Below are 19,817 nucleotides of genomic sequence, written 5' to 3' on the forward strand. Positions count from 1 at the left end.
TGCCTACCATTTGAATCCACACACACACACACACACCCGCTGCGAGCAGTATTCCCGCGCTGAATTTCCGTGACGCCTGCCTGCCTGCCCCATCTTCGAGTCCTCCATACACGCGCAGATGCTCCAACCCGGCTCTGTCTCGAGAAGGCTATTTTCTCCCAATTGAATTTAACGCGTAATGTACAGTACAAGTCTAGAAGAAATCGGCAATGGAAAAAAAGGGACTGCCAGGACTGGAAACAAAACAAAAAGAAAAGAGTCCCGTGGAATTCCCCCGTCAAACTGAGCGCCATGGAAGCTGCCTGATACCATCATGGATCCATTTCTCCCCATCGACGACAACCCGTAGTTGTGAAGCGATCACTGCACCCGTGATTACTGCGTTTCTTCACGATTCATCGGATCCACACGCAACGATGTGTCGGTGTCCGGAGTTTCTCGCTGCGATTCAGCCAGCGACCGAGCCCGCGATTGAGCCCGCGTCTCCATTTGCGGAGCATCGCCGGCCGCCGAGGCAGGACGCTCCGTCTAGTCGTCCCTGTCGCGCGCGGCCTCGCTCTTGCGTCCCCTCTTGGACACTGTCGGCGTGCCGACATCGACGCTCTCGCTCTTACGCTTCTTCTTGGCCGGTCTGCCGGTGGAGCCTCTAGGTCTGTAGCCACCGTCGTCGTCGTCCCTGGGTGCGGCCCGCTTCCGCTTTCCGCGTCCCGTGGCCGGGGTGGCGACCGCGTGTTCGTCGTCGTCCTCATCCATGGCCTCCCAGGCCTCGGCAGCCTCGCGCATAGCGGCGGCCTTCTCGGCGGCGATGGCGGCCTTTTCAGCAGCCTTCTCGGCGGCTCGCTCGGCGCGGGAAAGGGCCAAAGACGCGCGCTTGCCTCCACGGGAACCGCGTCCACCACGGCTGCCTTCGCCCCTGGCGCCGCCGCGTCGTCTGCGCCCGTCGGTCTGAGGCGTCTCGACGGTGTTCTCCTCGTCCATTGCACTGGAGACGGCGTTTTCGGCGTCCTGCAGGAAGGTCTTGGGTGCATGCTTTCGCAGCCAGTTGTAAACACTCGTAGGGTTCTTCATGGCTATGGTTTGGGACAGGGCATGGGGGTTTGTCTCGGGCAAGGGAACGTTGGTACGGGCGGAGGGCGCCAGGGTGGGTAGGAGGTTGTCCGGGTTGACGCGCCTGTCGATGTCGTAGAGGTAGTCGTCAATGTCGTCGGCGGTGAGGAAGGGAGGAGGATGCGTCTCGCCTGAGAAAGGTTCCATGTCGGCAACGACAGAAGGGGAGTGCTCCTTTGCTTGGGTATATGTGGAGTGCGGGACGTCCTTGAGGAGACTTCGGAGTGATTTCGTCGGCCCCTCTAGGTCATTCTTCTCGGCGGATGTGTCGACATCGAGGGGTTCGTAGGGGAGATCCGCGGGAGGCTCCTCGGAGATGTCGATGCGTTTGTCTAGTGGGAGCTGGGCTGATGTGTTCATGTCTAGGAGCAGGTCGAGAATGCGACTGATGACGGCAAAAGTCAGCAGGCTGTTGTACGATTGCCGGTGGTGATGGGACACAAAGGGACTCACTCATTTTCGATGGCGATGCGCTTCGCAGTAGCAAGAGCTTTTGACTCTTGACGATGCAGGTCCTCGCAGTCGTGCATCTTCTGGTCGAACGTGATGCGCATCTTGCGGTACTTCTTCTTCCACGACTTATACGTCGCCTTGCCATCGCCCGTCCTTCCATCATCGGAGTCGTTGTGTTCATCTTTCACGTCGCGGGCGACGCTGCCGTTCGCGTCGTCCATCGCGGCAGGCATGGTGGGCAGGTTCGGAGAGGATGGAGTTTTCGATGCTCGTTCGGGGCAATCAATCGCGACGGAGAAATGATGTCGATTGATGGGGGAGAAAGGAATTGAGCAGGCTATGATAGATGGAAGGTTGTTGTGGTCATTAAGGTTTGTTGAAAGTTGCTGCTGTTGATGGATGGCATTAAAGGAAGGCCCTAGGATTGGCAACGACCAGAGCTGAGTTGGGGGTTTCCACGGGCGCGCGGATGCAGGGCGACGGACGAGGCTACGATGCACGTTCCTGGTAACTTCTCGCCAGTTAGAAGCTTGGGAAAAGCGTCACTGATAGGCATACAGTGGGTGTTGAGATAAGCGAGCCCCCATCGCGGACAGTGCACAGTGTGGTGTGGATCGAGTCAGATACTGTGGGGTGTGGCTATCACATCTCAAAACTTCACTTTTTGCCTTCTGCAGTCCATCACCACTACCACCGTCTGCTCTTGACGATTCATCCAGTCTTTCTATTGCGGGGTCTATTGTTTCCCACAATTTCAACGGACACCAACACTTCGAATTCTCACCCTCCTGGTTGTCGATTTCGCTGAGCTGGTACTCTCGCAACAAGCCAGCCAACTTTTCACCCACTTATTCCCCCTCAGCTGCATGTTCCGCAGCTTCTTCAGAACAAACCCTTTACGAATGGCTGAAAACGCTGCAAAGAGAGTCAAGATGTCGCCCGTCACCATCGGCACCCACAACGGCCACTTCCACGCCGACGAGGCCCTGGCCGTGCACATGCTCCGCCTGCTGCCGACCTACAAAGACTCCCAGCTGGTGCGAACCCGCGACACCAAGCTCCTCGAGACCTGCCACACCGTCGTCGACGTCGGCGGTGAGTATGACGATGGCAAGAAGCGCTACGACCACCACCAGCGCGGCTTCACCACCACCTTCCCCGGCAGAGCCACCAAGCTCTCCAGCGCCGGCCTCGTCTTCATGCACTTCGGCAAGGCCATCATCGCCCAGAAGCTCAGCGAGGGCGCGGAGGCCCCTGTTGCCGAGGACAGCGCTGAGGTCGAGATGCTATACAAGAAGTTGTACGAGAGCTTCATCGAGGCCCTTGACGCCCACGACAACGGAATCTCTGTCTACGACCCCAAGGCCGTCGCGGCTGCCGGCCTCGAGAAGCGTTTCAGCGAGGGCGCCTTCACCCTCGGTGCCATCGTGGGCCGCCTGAACCCCAACTGGAACGACCCCGTCCCCTCGGACCCGGTCGAGGCCCAGCGTCTGGAGGATGAGCGCTTCTCCAAGGCGAGCCGCCGTATCGGAGAGGAGTTCGACGCCGACCTTGACTACTACACCAAGGCCTGGCTGCCCGCCCGCGCCGTCGTGCAGGCCGCTTTTGAGAAGCGAACCCAGTACGACCCCCAGGGTCGCGTTCTCGTTCTCGAAGGCCAGAGCGCTCCCTGGAAGGACCACCTCTACTCTCTCGAGGGCGGCAACCCTTCCGTTCAGTACGTGCTGTACCCCGAGAAGCCCACTCCCGATGCCAAGTGGCGCGTGCAGGCCGTCCCCGTCACCAAGGACTCTTTCGAGAGCCGCAAGCCTCTGCCTGAGGCGTGGAGGGGATTCAGAGATGAGGAGTTGGACGGCATCTCTGGCATTCCCGGATGCGTTTTCGTCCACGCTGCCGGCTTCATTGGTGGAAACAAGACTTTCGATGGCGCCAAGGATATGGCCATCAAGGCGTTGGATCTGTAAAAAGGGCCTCCCTAGGGATTTGGGACTGGGAGGAAGGGCACAGGAACATGGGATGGCGTATGGCATCAGAAAAAAGTTGTCTTTTGCTTATCAATACATCGGGATCCCACAACTTGTCCAAGACTTGAATTTCTTCTTCATGACAAACAACTCCTGACTACAAGCCAATACTCCGCAAGGCATTAATGGTTTTGCAGTGAGTGGAAGCTCCCACTTGAAACCCGCTGAGTATTCGAGGGTGAACACAGTCTGTAAGACGTCTCGACATCGTCCTACACTGATGAAAGAGCCGGTGCTATCACATTGAAACCCGCGTTTGGTAAGACAGAATAGTCTTGATTTGGCTGCTTTCATTTATCGTTCACTCCCTCCGCCCCAGCCCATAAAACATGTACGGAAAATCAGTCTTCCTAGAAGTCCCGCGCAGAGCCAGGAGAGCGTTCAAAGGCTTGGCGTGTCGTCCAAGCCGCTCATCCCAGCAAAGCAGCCGACAACTCAAGTCTCTTTCCACTCAACAACCGATTGTGCTTGGTTTCCCACCCAATCCAACGCCAAGGAGTCTCATGAAAAGGTTCAACACTTCATCATAACATCATGGTAGAAATTCAGCCCCCCAGACAAACACCCAATTTGCCTCCGGGGAGTTTCCGATAAACACCCGTCACGAAACCTGGGATAACAACGCAGAGAAAGGACGCCGGACGAAAAGGCTCACGAGGGGAGCTTCTCATCTCCGGATGGGAATGCTTTCGGTCTTAGCGGCGCTATCGACTGGCGAGTTGTTCTCCTTGTCCTTGTTCTGCTCGACCTCCTCGGCGCTGGTCTCTCGGTTGAGGAAGCTGGACTCCTTCACAGGGCTGCCGGCTTGGGCGCCGCTGGGGACGGTGGGGTGGTGCTTGGCGCCGCCGTTGAGGGAGGAGGAGGAGTTGTTCACCGGGCTCGAGAGGTGGGGGATATTCTCGGGGACGGGGTGCTGGCTGCCGACGGCGCCAGTGTCGACGCTGTCGCCCTTGCCGGCCTTGGACATGGCATAGTCGCCCGAGTCGAAGTACTTGCGTTCCTTCAAGTGCTTGGCGAAGTGGTCGGATCGGGAGGGGAGCTTGCCGTAGAGGCGGAAGAGACGCTGTTCCTCGGGGGAAAGGGACTGTATCAGAAGCAGTCAGCAAGAGTTGGTTCGAAAGGGCGGGCAGCAGAATGGTTGATTGCGTGTGCTGTGATGCAATCGCGGGCTTCGTCGTCGAGGTGGGGCATTGGGTAGGAAGGAGGGCGTGGCTAACGTACCGAAACGTCAATCTTGTTCTTCTGAAGCGGGTTCATTTTGACGTTGTGTTTGGGTTGCTGGAGGAGTATTTGATGCTCGATAAGGAGGATTCTACGACTTCTCGAGGCAAATAAAAGGAGCGGTGCCGCGGAAAAGAAGACCGGAGGAGGGACGGTTGCTGTGGACGAGGTGGGATGCAGGTGTGTGTATGTGACGGGAGTTGGAGGTGCAGTGGGATGGTAACGTCTTAGTGGTTTTTAGCGGGGCCCCTTTCTTTTTGGGGAGGAGGGGGAGGGACGGAGACAGTGAAGTCAGGCCGGGTCCAACTGGACGCGAGTGCCAGTACTATTCGTAGGTAGGTACAGTCGTAGGGCAGCTCTTCCAGGGGCGTTCGGTACGTACCTTTTCCGAAGAAGTACCGCTCTATCGAGGAAGAATCCAAGTTGAGGCTGGCTACCTACCTTAAGCTGAGCTGGACAAACGGCGAGCAAGACTTTCTGCAGAAAAACGAGTCATCGAAAGATGAACGACAATGGGAATGGGGTTCAGGATTGGAGTGAATTTTGATTGCTAACTATAGATGGTTCTGAGAAAATTCGGTTTCATCTGGTTCCCATGGACACGGCAAAGCATAGGATGCCCTGAACAAGAGAGAAAAAGGGTCCAGGTCAAGGTCCAGCAGCTCCTGAGCATGAGGCACTCCGTCTTTTCGCCGTGAACTACTGGCTGCATGAATGTTTACCGTCCGTGTTATTGCTAGTCTCCCTGTCTTCGCTTCGGATTCACCGTTTGCCAGCTCACGATTGCTTTTGTTTTCTGACTTTGCCCTGCTTGGTCTTGCCAATTGAGTAACGTAACTGTTGCTCCTCTCAACCCCAAGCTTTGCCTTGCTGTATCGTGCCATCAGACCCCAATGACTCCAACTCGACCCAGGTTTTGCGTGGGCTGGATGACACGCGAACAACGGGGCATCTCCATTGCAGCAAACCTATGGATTGGAATGGTGAAGACAGTGGAGGACCCTGGTTTGTTAGTCTGAGACTTGGGGGCCGTCCATTGGCTGTGGCTGAAGCGTGCTAGGGATTCCTTCCGGCTCAAGACTCGATGGCTCCTGCGCTGCATTGCACGTCCCTGTCGCCTTCCAACGGCCATTTCAACTTTTTGTCATCATCGTCTCGCTGTCGTCTTCGCCATTGGTCTATCGTTGCTTGTCAGGCATTCTGTCAAAGCAATAACAACGCGCAAACACATTAACATCACTCATTTCTTGGTCATAATCGCGTCCCGGCGAACCGACAGTTTGCTCTTCGTCTTCATCAACTTGAGCTAACTCCCCGCGCCGACACCAACGACGCGCATCATTTGCAACATGCGTAACCGTCGTCGATGACACGGCTGTCCGCCCTACCGGAAATCTTCCAGGTGCTCACTTGACCACTCGACTCGTCCCCAAATGGAAGGGATGAGCTGCTTCTCGGGAACTGATGCAGCTCGCACTGCCACAGACAGAATGCAACGCGCCTCTTCGGCCAACTGGCGAGCCCCCACCGAGACACGAGATTTCCAGAGGCATTCCAAGATTCACACGTTGATTCTCCTGCTTCCCTGACGATCCCCAGGTCCCTGAGCTACCGCTTGGCCACCCGATCGGCCTGGTCTTGACGCTGGGCATCCGTTGGGCCCAATCCTGATGTCCTTGGTGCCTGCGGCCGTCCCGCGGGCTCGCATACCCGGAGACGCTATCATGGCGACCGGATCCAAGCTCCAAGCCTTCCAAGCTCGATGTGGCATTCACCTCGGCCCTTATCAACCTTTCACTCTATCAGCTCTTGACTGGCCCACGGCAGTACCAGGTGCGACAGCTAGTTCAAGGAGGGGACGATCCTCAATGTCTGATATAGTATCCAAACACCATAAGTGACGTAAAGCTGCTATCCCTGCCATGCCTCGGTGGACAACAACAAACCGACATCAGAGCTTCTCGTGTGTCTGCCTCCAAAGACCGCCACCGTTCACCGACCACCACATGGGCTCCAAATGTCGAGGTGGTCCGGTCAGTCGGCCAGTCGGCATTCCCTCCCCGCATTCTAGCAACCACCTCCAGACGGTCTTTTCGACTTTGGCAATCCCCGAGGTGTGCGGGGAGCAAGTGCCGGGTCACGACCTGAGCGGTGTCGAACAGCTTTCTTTTCCATAGCTTCTTCACACCACACCAATAAGTCTCGAAAGTCAGTTCATCTTTCACCATCGTCGCCGAGGTCATCCACGAAGCACGAGGTAACACAAGAAACTTCGACACGGCCGTAGGCGTGCTCCTGGCGTGTCATTCGCGGTCAATGGGATGCTTCTGCGACCCTTCTTTTTGTCCATGGCTTCATATACCGTTGCTCGACTACAACCATCATACGACCCCGCGTGGTTGAGGTTGCACAGTTAGCAATTGACAGCCGTCGGTCCCCTGCTAATCCAGCGGCGCACATACGCTTGGCCAAACGCCGCTAGCCGCTGATAGAGTTTCCCGCTCCGGTCTCCCAGGGTTGCCTGCATGCGCATGCTGCCATCCTACCGAGTCCCGCCATTCCCGTCTCGTCTGGCCTCAAATGGCAACTGTTGGAGTTGGAGATGCTTTCGGATATTGGAGGACGATGTCTTTACTCCCCGACGGCGGTCCTGTCCGTCGTTGATACCCCGCTTATCAGCCTTCGTTGCATGCATGTTGAAGCGCCATACATGAGTCGTTGGAGTGCCATCGTGACCTGGACAGTGAAGGGATGGTCACCATGTACACGCATTGGCGAGCTGTCACAACACTGTAATCCATGAATTAAGTAAGGTAACTAAACATTACACGCGCAGTGAAAAGAAAGCGTCCCTCGCCGAGCTCTGCGAGCACATCCCTACCTCTGGCGTCACGACACGGTCTAGACCAGAATCTGCTTCTCTTTCTTCAACTGCTCGACAAACTCAACCGGAACCTTAAGAGTTTGGGCTACGATTTCCGGCGGCGTCAGAGCAAGCCATTGCGTGAGAGGAACATCCGCAATTCTGTCTGATTTGTACAGTTCAATCCAAACCAGGTCTTCGGTGTCGGACGTGTTCTCGATGTAGTGTCTATGGCTGTATGTCAGCATGGCAACCAGCTGTGGAGGAATAGGGACAAAACTTACCCAGAGTTGTCCGGAAAGGCGGCCGTATCACCAGCTGAGAAGTCGAAGGTCCGCGCTGCCGCATTTCCGATGAATACCGTTGCCCGGCCTTCGCCCTTGTGGAAGTACAGCCACTCCTCGGCCTGCAGTCCGTTAGAATAGCTCAAGTCTGATGAAGAAGGCGGACTAACGTTGGGATGCCAGTGCAGCTCTCTCAAGCCGCCCGGCTTCAAGGTGACAAAGGTCGCGGCGATGGTCTTGCTGATTGGGAAATTGGTCGAATCGATCTTTCGGAACTCGCCGCCGTTCCCGGGGACAACCTCGGCCGGGTGCTCCAGCGTACGGTACACGAACGAGCTGTTTCCAGAGAGGTACCCGTTGGCGCCTCCGGTCACGTTTTGAGTCGCAACGGTTCCGTTGAAGATGTATGGATTGGTGGCCGGCAGCTTGTCGAAGACGGAGCGGTCGACGCCGAAGTTCTTGGCCAGGACATCACGGGGGGTGTGAGCCAGCCAGTCGACGATGTTGAACGTCGTGCTTCGAATGTATTAGCATTCATCATGAACGACTGCTTCCCTGGGTCTTTGCCTACCCAATCTTGTCAAAGTCGGCTTCGTCGAAGGCGAGCAAGTACTCGTTCTCGTCGTCCAGGCCTTGGATGGTATGAGGAGCCTGAGAGTATCCGAGTCAGCGAGACGAAGCTGATACTTCTGCCCGGCGTAAACTTACTCCTTTTGGGAAGTACCAAATGTCGCCGTAGTTCAGCTTCTCAGCTTGGTATCTACCATTCTCGTCCACGGCCGAAACGAGTACAGATCCCGAGTAGACGAAGCCCCATTCCGCCTGCATGTGAGGTAAGCATTGATATAGTAGTTGATGTTAACTGAAATGACTTACGACTTTATGCCAATGAAGCTCTCGTACACCACCCTTTCTAAGATGCTGCTGAGCGGCGGCGATGTCGTGGCTCTGAGGCAGATCTTGGATGACCTGCTCCCGGACCCAGCCCCCGTTCAGGATCCGGGTCTTGGAGTCGGAGAACCTCCACTTCAGGTTCGGGACCACACCGTTGTCGGTCGGCTGCTGGCCCAGGTTATCTGGGTTATCTCTGTCGATTTCGTTGTTGGTGCCTCCTGGGGCTTGTTGTCAGAATACATCCCGGGCGATCGTTTGCAGGAGACATACCGAGGATTGGACCGCCCTTGCCATTGGCGTCGATGGGTTGGCCTACGTTGAACTGGGCGTCCCTCTTTGTGTTCTGCGGCACGGCAGACGTGCTCGAGAGGAGACCTAGTAGGCCAATCGCGGAGGCTTGGAGGAGTTTCATGGCGTACACAATCGCGACGAATAAGTGAGGGAGGGGATGGGTGAGAAGCGCTGGTAGACAAGGAGGTGCCGAGATAATCAAGGCCGAACCAAACTCCTCTACACAATGCATTTATACCTGCTCCCAAGCACTACAATTTCCTCGATCTCAGTACCATTACACGGCATTCTCGCCGGCGATGGCGGAATATCACGGCGCGTTCACGTTAGGCGCGGTGAACGTGGTGACAGTGAGGTTGCAGCTCCAGAAAGTGACGGTCCTCAATGACGACATGGACTATTGATGCTACCTGACAATATTGTCTCGTTGACACCTTCTCAAAGATTGCAGGTTCGGGCTTGAGATCGTCTGCATCTGTCGTTCAATCGGGAATACCGGTAGCCTCGACCCCGGCCATTCGACATCCGTCCGAAGATCACGACATCGTGGGAAGCGTGGGGTGGACGCCGATCGCCATCGACCGGATCTTGTTAGTGCTCAAATGTTAACTTCGGTCGGTGGTTTTGGATTACCTTTTTCTTTGGGAATATCGGTCAACTTGATTGATCTGGGGTTGTCGCTGGTTCAAATGATTGCGAGGACAATTGACGACATGGAAGGACCTGTGAAGGTGCTTTCCTCTTCGACGAAGCAACTGAGACAACAACATACCTTTTCTGCCATATTCATCTGCCAGTCATTCAACCGAATAAGTACGAAAAAAAAGGATTCCTTGTGCCCCGACATATGCTGTTGGTCGTGGGGGTCGCATCCTTGGCCCAGCCACCTGGTTGATCACCCAGCGGAGTATTAAATCTGAAATCGATCACGTCTTTTTTCAGAGTCGTGCCTTTCTCTACGAGATTAATTACACTCGAAGTTGAAATCCCAAGGCTAAAGCTTCAACTTCCCTGTCTCTCAGCCTTAACCGGATCCTCGATGGATTGGCACTCACCGTTGTGAATCCCTACAGCTTTAAGACTTGCCATTCGTCGGCAATGATATCATTTGGAGCTATTGGAAGCAACACTGATCTTAATGTTCACAACTTCACACTTACTCAAGGCATAGATCGACGGTCTCAACTCGGCCCAGAACTCCTTTGGGGTCATGAGATTTGATGGGAATCTTAGCTCGACTACCGTCGGCCGTCGATCTCTCCCGTTCCTGTTGTCAGCAATAGGCTCGAATACCAGGGGTTCGGGACCTCGTGAGATACTTGTTTCCTGATTGAGACGTCCTCCAGTGTTGGTTACCCTTCTCGGGCATGCTGGTCTCACCGGATGCTTGACTTGCCGTCGTTGGTGAGATGGCGACATCGTCTTCTTCTTTACCGGCTAGTCTCTCGCGGCTGTGATATTGGGATGAGCATCTCTTGATTGTCTTGGCAGAGACATGTTAGAGCATGTGCCGCACTGCGCGGCTAGGTACGAAGGAGTTTCCTGTCGGTATCATCAGCTTCATGGTGTCTGCGGCGTCGATGGCGTGGATGAGGAGTTTTGTTGGGTTTATGATGCGATATTATGGAGGGGGTTTTGTCGATGATCACAACGGCAGATTTGGAAAGGCAACCTTCGTGAACTTCAAGTCTTTCGGGATGGCTGGGTATAAGAAGGACACATGATGGCTCGGATTGAAGCATTGATATAAGCATTGTCATGCAGACTTCTCCTAGCATATTCTTGACAGTCAGAACTCAACCATCTCGATTATCATGCTCTCGAAAACCTACGTTGCTGCTCTCGCGGGCATTCTGCTATCACCTGTCTCGGGTGGACCGGTGAATGGAAACGACCACTCGCCGGCCAGCAAGAGGAGTCCCCTCGGTGTCAGCCTGCCTCCCCTGATCCCTTCGATTCCAGGCGTGACAGAGCCTCTGGCCTCTAATGCCCCTCCCCTCCCCATTCTACAAGTGCCCACACCTCCGCTTGATAGTCCTCCGTTTACGGGAGCCAACATCAAGCCGAAGAAGATTGGGTACTTCTGGACTGGGGCTGGTGATAACATCCACAAGGATTTCCTCGTGACGGCGAGTTTGGATGATGTGTGTCTACAATTTCTTTCGTGTTCATGTCTTGTCGCCGCGTACAGAACGAGTTGAGTATGCTGACATCCTGATTTCCCAGGATACCTTTGGGCAGATCATCGCCCTCACGGACGTTCCTACCAGCGGTAACTCGCCTCATCACCTGGGAAGCTCACTCGACGGCAAGACTCTCATCGGAGGCGGTCTCCTCTCACTTCTCAAGACGCAAGACACCGCCTTCTACTTCGACGTCTCGAACCCCTACGCTCCCAAATTCAAGAAGTCCAACCGCGCCCTCTTGAGTTCCATCGTCGACGAGATCAGAGCGAAGCCAGAAGGGTTTGTACACCCTCTCAAATACCTCTTTTCTTCCTAACAAGAGACTGACTTGTTGGTAACAGTGGTTTCTTCATCACCTACATGGGAAGCGCCGTGGGAACTGCCCCTGGCCGCCTCGTCGAGACCAATGCCGAGGGCGACATCATCCACGAATGGCCGGAGGATGTCGCTGGCACGCTCAACATTCTCGGAGAGCAGTTCAGCCCGCACGGTCTGGCGGTTGACTTTGACCGGGGTGTCATCCTGACCTCGGACTTTGTTGTTCCTATCACCATCCTCAAGCCAACGTTGGGCATCAAGAAGGCGAATACGTTGAGGCTCTGGAACTTGTCTGACCGGACAATCATCTCGACCATAACCATTCCCGATGTAAGTCCCATCTGATGCGATGATTTGTCGACTGCGAATCGATACTGACCGTTTTCAGGGCTTGGGTATCCAGGACGTCAAGTTCATCCCGAAGCATCCCGAGGGCGCCGCCATCGCGACGTGAGTAACGCAGTCTACTGGTGTAAATAAACCTATAGCTAACAACGTCAATCAGTGCTGTCGGCCCGGGCCAAGTCTGGATCATCTATCCCTTCCGCCGCGACTCATCCGGCAAGCAGGGCGTCGCCGAGCTGCTTTACGACCTCGGACCGAAGGCCAAGGACTCGCTGGCCATTTACTCGGACATTTCTGACGACGGAAAGTTCGCGTACTTTACCATCACGCTCGGAAACCACGTTGCGGCGCTCGACATCTCGGACCTGAACAACGTCAAGAGGCTCGACGACCCCAACGAGACGCAGCCTATCGTGGGACCGCACTACGTGAAGATCAGCCCCGACAAGAAGAACCTGCTTGTGACTGGATACTTCGTCCAGGGCGGCGACGTAAGTAATTTGCTGCCTATGCGGTGAAACTTTTGCTGACTGCTTCCTTGTTCAAACAGATCTCGATCGTGAACACGCCTGGTGACTACAAGGGTCACTGGATCGACATCCTCCCTGGCGGAGGCCTGAGCTTCAACAGGACCATCGACTTCGAGAGCATCTTCACCCGGGACCGCGGTGGTGCTCGGCCTCACTCTTCGGTCATTTTCGACCTGACCGATCCCGAGAACCCTAAGTACTACTGAGGCTGTTGGATTTCGGACAGAGGAGTGACTGTTGGGAATAATGACGTGTGACGTCGGAGTATGTGAGTGGTTACAGTTGAAGTTGTCTTTCGTAATAATTTTGAAATTTATTAATGTTTCCGTTTGAATTCGTGTCTTCCTCAATTTGCCGTTTTGGAGTGCCAGTGACATCGCGAGTTCTCCCCAAGATTACGGAACTGTCCTTGTACCCGCATTGAGAACCATCAGGATTTTGTCCGAATTTAAAGAAAACCGCGAAAACGAGAGCTTCCTAACAACACTCCAAAGCTTTTTTTTTACGCTGAAATGAGATGTAAGCGCTCGAAGTATCGGGCTGTTGTGATAAAGATCTCATGAATTCCCATGACATCGCAGGTGAAAGAGGTATTATGTCGTCGGGTTAAGCGTTCGGGGTCCACAGACAACTCCGGCACTGCTCGTGCATCGCGCTAGCACTAACAATTTCCAGAATAGGCGGGTAAGGGTGCGTCATTCCCTGAATGTCCGGCCGGCACTTCCGTGTCGCACATACCTAACATCCATCCGCGCGTTCGTCGGGATGGCTGAACGCTAAACACCCCTGCGCCCCGTGTCCGTCTCTTCGTTTCGACTTCACTTCTACTCGTGTTTTAATCAGTCTTCATTTCACACTGGCATAGACTTAAAAAATGCCGGCAAGACGAAGCGTCGATAAAAGCCCCGCCTCTCCGGCGGCGGCAACTCAAACGGCTTCTGCCCCACCAAGCTCCCGGAGAGCTCCCCGTCTGCTTTGCCTGGTCGGCCTGATTCTGTCCTGTTTGGTCGTTTACGGATTATTTACGCCCCAAGAAGTTTTCTACGATGGCGGGAAGTGGTTTCCCGGCAGCTTCAACACCGCGGACATCGATGCGGAGAATGACCTGTATCTTCTCGGCGCCGGCCGCGCTGACATTACCGGTCCGGTTGTGGAGATCAACATGATGGGTTACGCGGATCCCAAACAGGTCGGTTCTGGACTTCGACAGAGGTTGTATGCCCGTGCTTTCATCGTCGGAAGCGTTGACAGACCTGACGATCGATTCGTCTACGTTATCCTGGACACCCAGTCTGGAGACACCGCAGTGCGTTACGGCGTCTTACGTGGAATCGCGGACCTAGGCTACGAGTACTCCATGTATGGACACCATAACCTGGCTCTCACCGGCACACATTCCCACTCTGGGCCGGGTGCCTGGCTCAACTATCTTCTACCGCAGATCACCAGCAAGGGATTCAACAAGCAGAGTTATCGGGCTATCGTTGACGGCACGCTGCTGGCAATTCGGCGTGCGCACGAGAGCTTGGAGCCGGGTCACCTAAGCGTTGGAACTACAAAAGTCAAGGGCGCCAACATCAACCGGAGTTTGTATGCGTACATGGCAAACCCCGAGGAGGAACGCTCTAGGTACAACATCAGTGCCGAAGAAGACGGGTCCGTCGAAAAAGATTTGACTCTGCTGAAGTTCCAGCGAGCTTCTGATGGCAAGAGTATGGCTGTTTTGACTTGGTTCCCAACCCACGGCACCTCCATGCTTGGCAACAATACTCTCATCTCGGGCGACAACAAAGGCGTCGCGGCCTGGCTTTTCGAGAAGAGTGTCCGAGGGCAGGATCACGTCACCCGGAACTTCATTGCGGGCTTTTCGCAGGCCAACATGGGAGATGTCAGCCCCAATGTCCTCGGCGCTTGGTGCGAAGATGGCAGTGGCTCGCAGTGCGACTTCAAGACGAGCACCTGCGGCGACGGCAAGAGTCAGAAGTGTCACGCGAGAGGCCCCTTCTTCCGAAAGAAGGATAATGGAGCGTCATCATGCTACGAAATTGGCAGAAGACAGTTTGATGCTGCCAGGAAGCTCCACGATCAAATGGGTGACAATGCCCAGCGAGTGCGCGGATCGTGGGTCAAATCCTTCCACACCTTCCACAACATGTCAGAGTTCGAGTTCGAACTTCCCAACGGGACTGAGGTTCGAACTTGTCCTGCGGCATTGGGATACTCATTTGCGGCGGGTACCTCTGACGGACCTGGGGCTTTCGACTTTACTCAACACGACTCGAACTCTTCGAACACATCGCCTTTGTGGAAAGTAGTCTCCGGGCTACTGAAGGCACCAACTCAGGATCAGCTTGCATGTCACGCCCCTAAGCCCATTCTGCTAGACGTGGGCGAAGTTTTCAACCCGTATCAGTGGACCCCCAACATTGTCGACATCCAAGCTTTCCGAGTCGGTCAGCTGGTTATTATTGTCAGCCCTGGCGAAGCGTCGACCATGGCCGGACGTCGATGGAAAGATGCCGTCAGGGATGAGGCCGAGTCTTTGTTCGGAGGAGAGACTGAAGTGAAACCTATCGTGGTCATTGGCGGGCCGGCGAACAGTTATACACACTACATCACGACCCAGCAGGAATATGCGTAAGTATAGAACCGCACTCCAGAGATCATACTCAGGCGCTAATCGGCTTGGTAGGATCCAACGATACGAAGGCGCGTCAACGCTTTACGGGCCATACACGCTGGACGCATACATCAATCGTACTCTGACATACCTCCCGTCGCTGGGCGCTTCGTCAGCCAAAGCACCGCCTTCCCACGCTGGCCGACCTTTCCCCCCGGACAACAGCGATCGTTCTCTGAGCTTCATTACTGGCGTTGTGCGAGACGGAACGCCTGTCTTCCGTAGCTTCGGTGATGTGAAGGAAGACGTGAGAGAGAAGTACTCTATTGGTGAGGTTGTGCGAGCTACGTTTGTAGGCGCAAACCCACGCAACGACCTCAAGCTCGAAGGAACATATGCCTCTGTTGAGCGCCTTGTCATTGACCGAGGGGGAATCACTAAGTGGGATGTTGTTCGAGATGACCAGGATTGGGGACTGATCTTCCACTGGAAGCGGACGAGCGATCTCCTCGCCACCAGCGAAGTCGAGATCGTATGGGAGACGGAGGAGGATGCGGAACCAGGGACGTACCGCTTCCGCTACCATGGAGATTCCAAGGCTCTAGGGGGGAAGATTACTAGTTTTGAGGGTACCAGCGGACAATTCGACTTGCTTTGATATTCTGTGGGCGCTGGCTGGGAATTAGACATTGGACGGGGGCCCTTGATACCATGGATTAGGTGGGCAGAGACATAATGCTAGGAGAAATATAACAGACAGACTGGATGATTATCAGCATGTGTGTTAAAAACCGAGAGTAACGTTGGCTCATGGCAGGAAGCAGGCGGAATAGGTAACCAGGTCGCTGTGGTGGCACAAATTGGAAGTGCTTTTTCGGTGGTAATCTAGACCCCGGACCTTGCCTAGACACGCCATGCCGCTGTCCTGCATCGGGCGCAGCCGAGACATCAGCATTTTAAAGTTGACGTGCAAGACGTGTCTCTCTGTCGGCTGGACGACGAATCAAGCCAGTCAATATCGCGTATGTTGGAAGTGGCGCCTCTAGAACACCTCGGAATCCTACGAGGGGTTCTCGGTCGTCTCGTGTACCTCGTTTATCGTAACTTTCAGAGGAAAGGAATTGACATCCCATGAAAATGCATGCGGGGAGGAAAGCAGTTTTGGCTCCTGCAGAAAGTCTCCGGGGGGCAATTTATGGGGTGAACTACCGCTGCCAATAGGGACCTTGGGTACGGGTGTAGTGCACCCCACTTGGTGGACCCGCCCCGCCGGGAACCAACTGCGTGTCACACATGGGTGGGCTTCTGCTTCCATGCTTGCAGCCCAAGACTCTTGAGTTTTGCTTCTTCCCGAGTCTGTGATTCATCAAGCTGTCGTGACCTTATTCAAACATACCTTACTTTGTTGTTCAACCTATTGACGCGGTACATCCGGCGATTGTTGAATTCTCGCTACAGAACAATCAACGGGAACATTTTTCCAAGCGAGGAGGCGCAACTCTGCTGTCATCGGATGGAACCTACCCCTGTCGCGAGAGCGACATCCCATACCTAAAGAACAATCGCCAATTCTTCATATTGTCGTTTTCTCGAAGTTTACTCCATGTCGACAAATCACATGCAGACCATTAGCAAGAGGAAAGAATCCACCCCGCCCTCTACCAGCGCGTGTGTTTGTTCAGGCTAAGCTCACGCTACCCATTCAACCTTGCGATACAATGGGGGTAGGGGTTTTGCTAGTTTCGGGTCGAGCGTACTCCGAAACCAGAGTCGCGACCCCTGCCCAGGGCCGCTGCCACGCACCAGGCCATGGGGCTTGTCCCGCAGTATGTGTGTGTTTGCTTGGACGTTTCTGTTCCTTCTTTCGTTTTTTTCCATCGCTCTTCTGTCAAATTTCCTTTTCACTCTTCTCTTGCATAGGTGGTGACGTTTCTTCCTTTACCCTGTTAATATCACTATACATATTATTAAAGCTTCCTGGCGTTCGTGTTGAAGCCAGGGGTCACGGAACGGACATCGACGTTCTCTGTCCTCAAGACCGCCATACGCTACTAGTTGAGGTAGCTATAACTTTTCCTACGACCCAGTCCGCTCGGTTCTGTCGCCTGAAGTTGTCAACTGCCGTGGTCTGAACATCTTGCATCATGGTATCCTCCGTCTATGCTCTCCTCGGAGCATTGGTCGCCTATGGCGTCTACGCCTGCGTCTCCGGCTTGCAGCGCAACATAGCTGAGGCGAAGAAGAGCGGGTTGCCGTACATTATATCCCGTACGTATTCGTGAAGCGACCAGTTGACTCCTGCTGACTTGTCATACGCATGAAGCTGTGTCGCCCTTCTCCATGGGATGGCAGCTCACCCACAAGCTGTGGCTCCCAATCGTCAAGTCTCTACCGAAAGTGTGGTGGGAGAACTGGCTCCCGTCAGTACCACCTTCACCCCGCCTCATCGACGGGTACATACTGACCCAGAAGATAGAATCTCCATCCCCAACTACTCCTACACTCTGCTCCATGAACCCTTCGCGCGCCATGGCGAGACCTTCATGATCGTCTCCCCCTTCCAGATCCTCATCCTGACCGACAGCGCCGAGGCCATCCACTCCATCACCCAACAGCGCGAGAAGTTCCCCAAGCTGGTCGAGACGTACGAGATCCTCAAGCAGTTCGGCGACAACGTCCTGACCACCGAGGGCACCGTCTGGCGCATGCACCGCAAGGTCACCTCCGCCGCCTTCAACGAGAAGAACGCCGCCCTCGTCTTCGCCGAGTCCATCAAGCAGGCACAGAGCATGACGCAGAAGTGGCTCGGCCCTAACGGCGAGGGCAAGATCGACACGCTGGACCACGACACGATGCGCCTCGCGCTCAACATCATCAGCTACGTTGGGTTCGGCATGCGGCTGCTCTGGCCCGGGCAGACGCTGCCTGAGGGTACGGATCCGAAGCTCACCAAGTATAGCTCGCTTGATGCGCCTCCGGGACACACGATGAGCTTCGTCGATGCGATTGCCGAGATGCTGGAGCACATTTTGGTTTTGTTGCTGGTTCCGCGGTGGTTGCTGAAGCTGCTGCCGTTCAAGTACACCAAGCTCGCGCTGGATTCGCACGATAACTACGAGCAGTACATTGACGAGCTGATGCAAGACAAGATCGAGGACTTACAGAGGGGCGACCACGGCGACGCGGGTATGGATTTGATGGGCCAATTGGTGCGGTCCAAGTATGGCAACGAGGGCGAGATCAATGGGGGCGTGAACGGCATCGTGGGCAAGGGCAAGGATTCGAAGATCCCCCAGTTGTCGAAGTCGGAAATCACGGGAAACGCCTTCATCATGCTCGTCGCGGGCCACGAGACGACAGCCAACGCCATGCACTTCGGCTGCATCGAGATTGCCTGTAATCCGGCGGTGCAGCGGCAGCTGCAGAGAGACATCGACGGCATCTTTGGCGACAGCGACCCGAGCACATGGAACTACGAGAGTACCGTCAACCCCATGCTTGCCTCGATGCTGGGTGCTTGCATGAACGAAACGTTGCGAATGACGCCGGCTGTGACGGAGATCCCTAAGAAGGTCGACCCTGAAGGCGACGGCATTCTATCCCTTGACGGCGAGAAACACGCTTTGCCCAAGGGCGCGTACATTTCCATCGTAGGAGTAGCAGCGCACCGCAACCCACGCAACTGGCCGTCGAAGCCAAGCGCTATCACAAATGAGCCGCACGACCTCAACGACTATGTGCCGGAGCGGTGGTACCGACAAAGCGCGGAGCAGGCGGAGGTCAAGAGCGGGGACACGGAAGATTACGGCGGCTACAAGGGCTCCGACACCAGCGAGAAGATGTTCAGGCCGGTGCGGGGGTCCTACGTGCCCTTCTCCGACGGCCCGCGGTCATGTCTGGGGCGGCGGATCGCGCAGGTGGAGATCATCGCCGCGCTGTCCGTCATCTTCCAGCGGTACAGTCTCGAGCTGGCGGTCGACGAGTGGGCGAGCGATTCCGAGGTCGAGGCGATGGACCGGGCGGAGAGGGCGAAGCTGTACAAGAAGGCGCAGGAGAAGTGCCGGGCGACGTTGAGGACGGCGAGCACCATGTTGACGTTGAAGTTGCCGCAGGGCGTTAGCGTGCCGCTTCGCATTGTGCCGAGAGGACAGGAGAGATTTGTAAATTTTGTCGACTCTGCCTAGACTGGACAGTGGTAGGGTTGGTTGGGTAAGGCGTTTTGCCGGCTTTGTACATGGTTCATCTTGGGACATATGGAGATACTTAGGGGAACGGTCGGATTGGTGTTTTCTGTACAGGGAAGTGCAGTGAGAATGAAGGCAAATCCATGTCAATACTTCATGGTCATGTTGTCGTGGTTGGGTGAAAATGATCCTGATACTGACCTGATCAGATGCCGTGGTTGGGTGAGAGTGAAGCCGACTTCAGATCACAGTCACTGTTGACACTGGGAAAATGGCGGTTGGCACGGCAGCTGGGAATATTGATCGCGTATGGGCTTCCTCAACGCGTGTCCTGTAGACCGCGTCTTGTCGAAAAGCACGCATCATCCTGGCACCATCCCCAGATTGCTGATAACGGGAGATCACCAGCTGTCGAGTGCAAAGGCCAGCGACTGCCGTTTGTTTACATGCTTTTCCTAATTCGGACAGCTCCTTGGGGGCGGGCGCATTCATCTTGC

General features: G+C 55.1%; 7 protein-coding genes across 7 annotated transcripts; 4 read left to right on the forward strand and 3 right to left on the reverse strand.

Moving 5' to 3' along the window:
* Positions 1-528: 528 nt before the first annotated feature.
* CkaCkLH20_00213 (uncharacterized protein) lies at positions 529-1,793 on the reverse strand (the record flags this gene model as incomplete). Its single annotated transcript, XM_038882933.1, has 2 exons — positions 529-1,492; positions 1,561-1,793. 2 exons carry the CDS (start codon positions 1,791-1,793, stop codon positions 529-531), a joined length of 1,197 nt encoding a protein of 398 aa, XP_038751638.1.
* Positions 1,794-2,462: 669 nt separating this feature from the next.
* Positions 2,463-3,524, forward strand: CkaCkLH20_00214 (uncharacterized protein; the record flags this gene model as incomplete). The annotated part of the gene is made up of 1 exon (XM_038882934.1): positions 2,463-3,524. The coding sequence occupies one exon, from the start codon at positions 2,463-2,465 to the stop codon at positions 3,522-3,524; it is 1,062 nt and encodes a 353-aa protein (XP_038751639.1).
* Positions 3,525-4,251: 727 nt separating this feature from the next.
* CkaCkLH20_00215 (camp-regulated phosphoprotein family protein) lies at positions 4,252-4,841 on the reverse strand (the record flags this gene model as incomplete). Its single annotated transcript, XM_038882935.1, has 2 exons — positions 4,252-4,668; positions 4,806-4,841. The coding sequence occupies 2 exons, from the start codon at positions 4,839-4,841 to the stop codon at positions 4,252-4,254; spliced, it is 453 nt and encodes a 150-aa protein (XP_038751640.1).
* A 2,865-nt stretch (positions 4,842-7,706) lies between these two features.
* CkaCkLH20_00216 (uncharacterized protein) lies at positions 7,707-9,258 on the reverse strand (the record flags this gene model as incomplete). The annotated part of the gene is made up of 7 exons (XM_038882936.1): positions 7,707-7,896; positions 7,953-8,074; positions 8,123-8,468; positions 8,524-8,603; positions 8,661-8,774; positions 8,829-9,064; positions 9,117-9,258. The coding sequence occupies 7 exons, from the start codon at positions 9,256-9,258 to the stop codon at positions 7,707-7,709; spliced, it is 1,230 nt and encodes a 409-aa protein (XP_038751641.1).
* Positions 9,259-10,951: 1,693 nt separating this feature from the next.
* CkaCkLH20_00217 (selenium binding protein) lies at positions 10,952-12,722 on the forward strand (the record flags this gene model as incomplete). Its single annotated transcript, XM_038882937.1, has 6 exons — positions 10,952-11,281; positions 11,364-11,602; positions 11,665-11,971; positions 12,030-12,091; positions 12,147-12,477; positions 12,537-12,722. The coding sequence occupies 6 exons, from the start codon at positions 10,952-10,954 to the stop codon at positions 12,720-12,722; spliced, it is 1,455 nt and encodes a 484-aa protein (XP_038751642.1).
* A 668-nt stretch (positions 12,723-13,390) lies between these two features.
* Positions 13,391-15,794, forward strand: CkaCkLH20_00218 (neutral/alkaline non-lysosomal ceramidase; the record flags this gene model as incomplete). Its single annotated transcript, XM_038882938.1, has 2 exons — positions 13,391-15,153; positions 15,209-15,794. The coding sequence occupies 2 exons, from the start codon at positions 13,391-13,393 to the stop codon at positions 15,792-15,794; spliced, it is 2,349 nt and encodes a 782-aa protein (XP_038751643.1).
* Positions 15,795-17,280: 1,486 nt separating this feature from the next.
* On the forward strand, positions 17,281-19,320 carry CkaCkLH20_00219 (cytochrome P450; the record flags this gene model as incomplete). Its single annotated transcript, XM_038882939.1, has 3 exons — positions 17,281-17,404; positions 17,460-17,556; positions 17,613-19,320. 3 exons carry the CDS (start codon positions 17,281-17,283, stop codon positions 19,318-19,320), a joined length of 1,929 nt encoding a protein of 642 aa, XP_038751644.1.
* Positions 19,321-19,817: the final 497 nt, after the last annotated feature.

The sequence above is a fragment of the Colletotrichum karsti genome (assembly GCF_011947395.1).
Source record: "Colletotrichum karsti strain CkLH20 chromosome Unknown Scaffold1, whole genome shotgun sequence".
NCBI lineage: Eukaryota > Fungi > Ascomycota > Sordariomycetes > Glomerellales > Glomerellaceae > Colletotrichum > Colletotrichum karsti.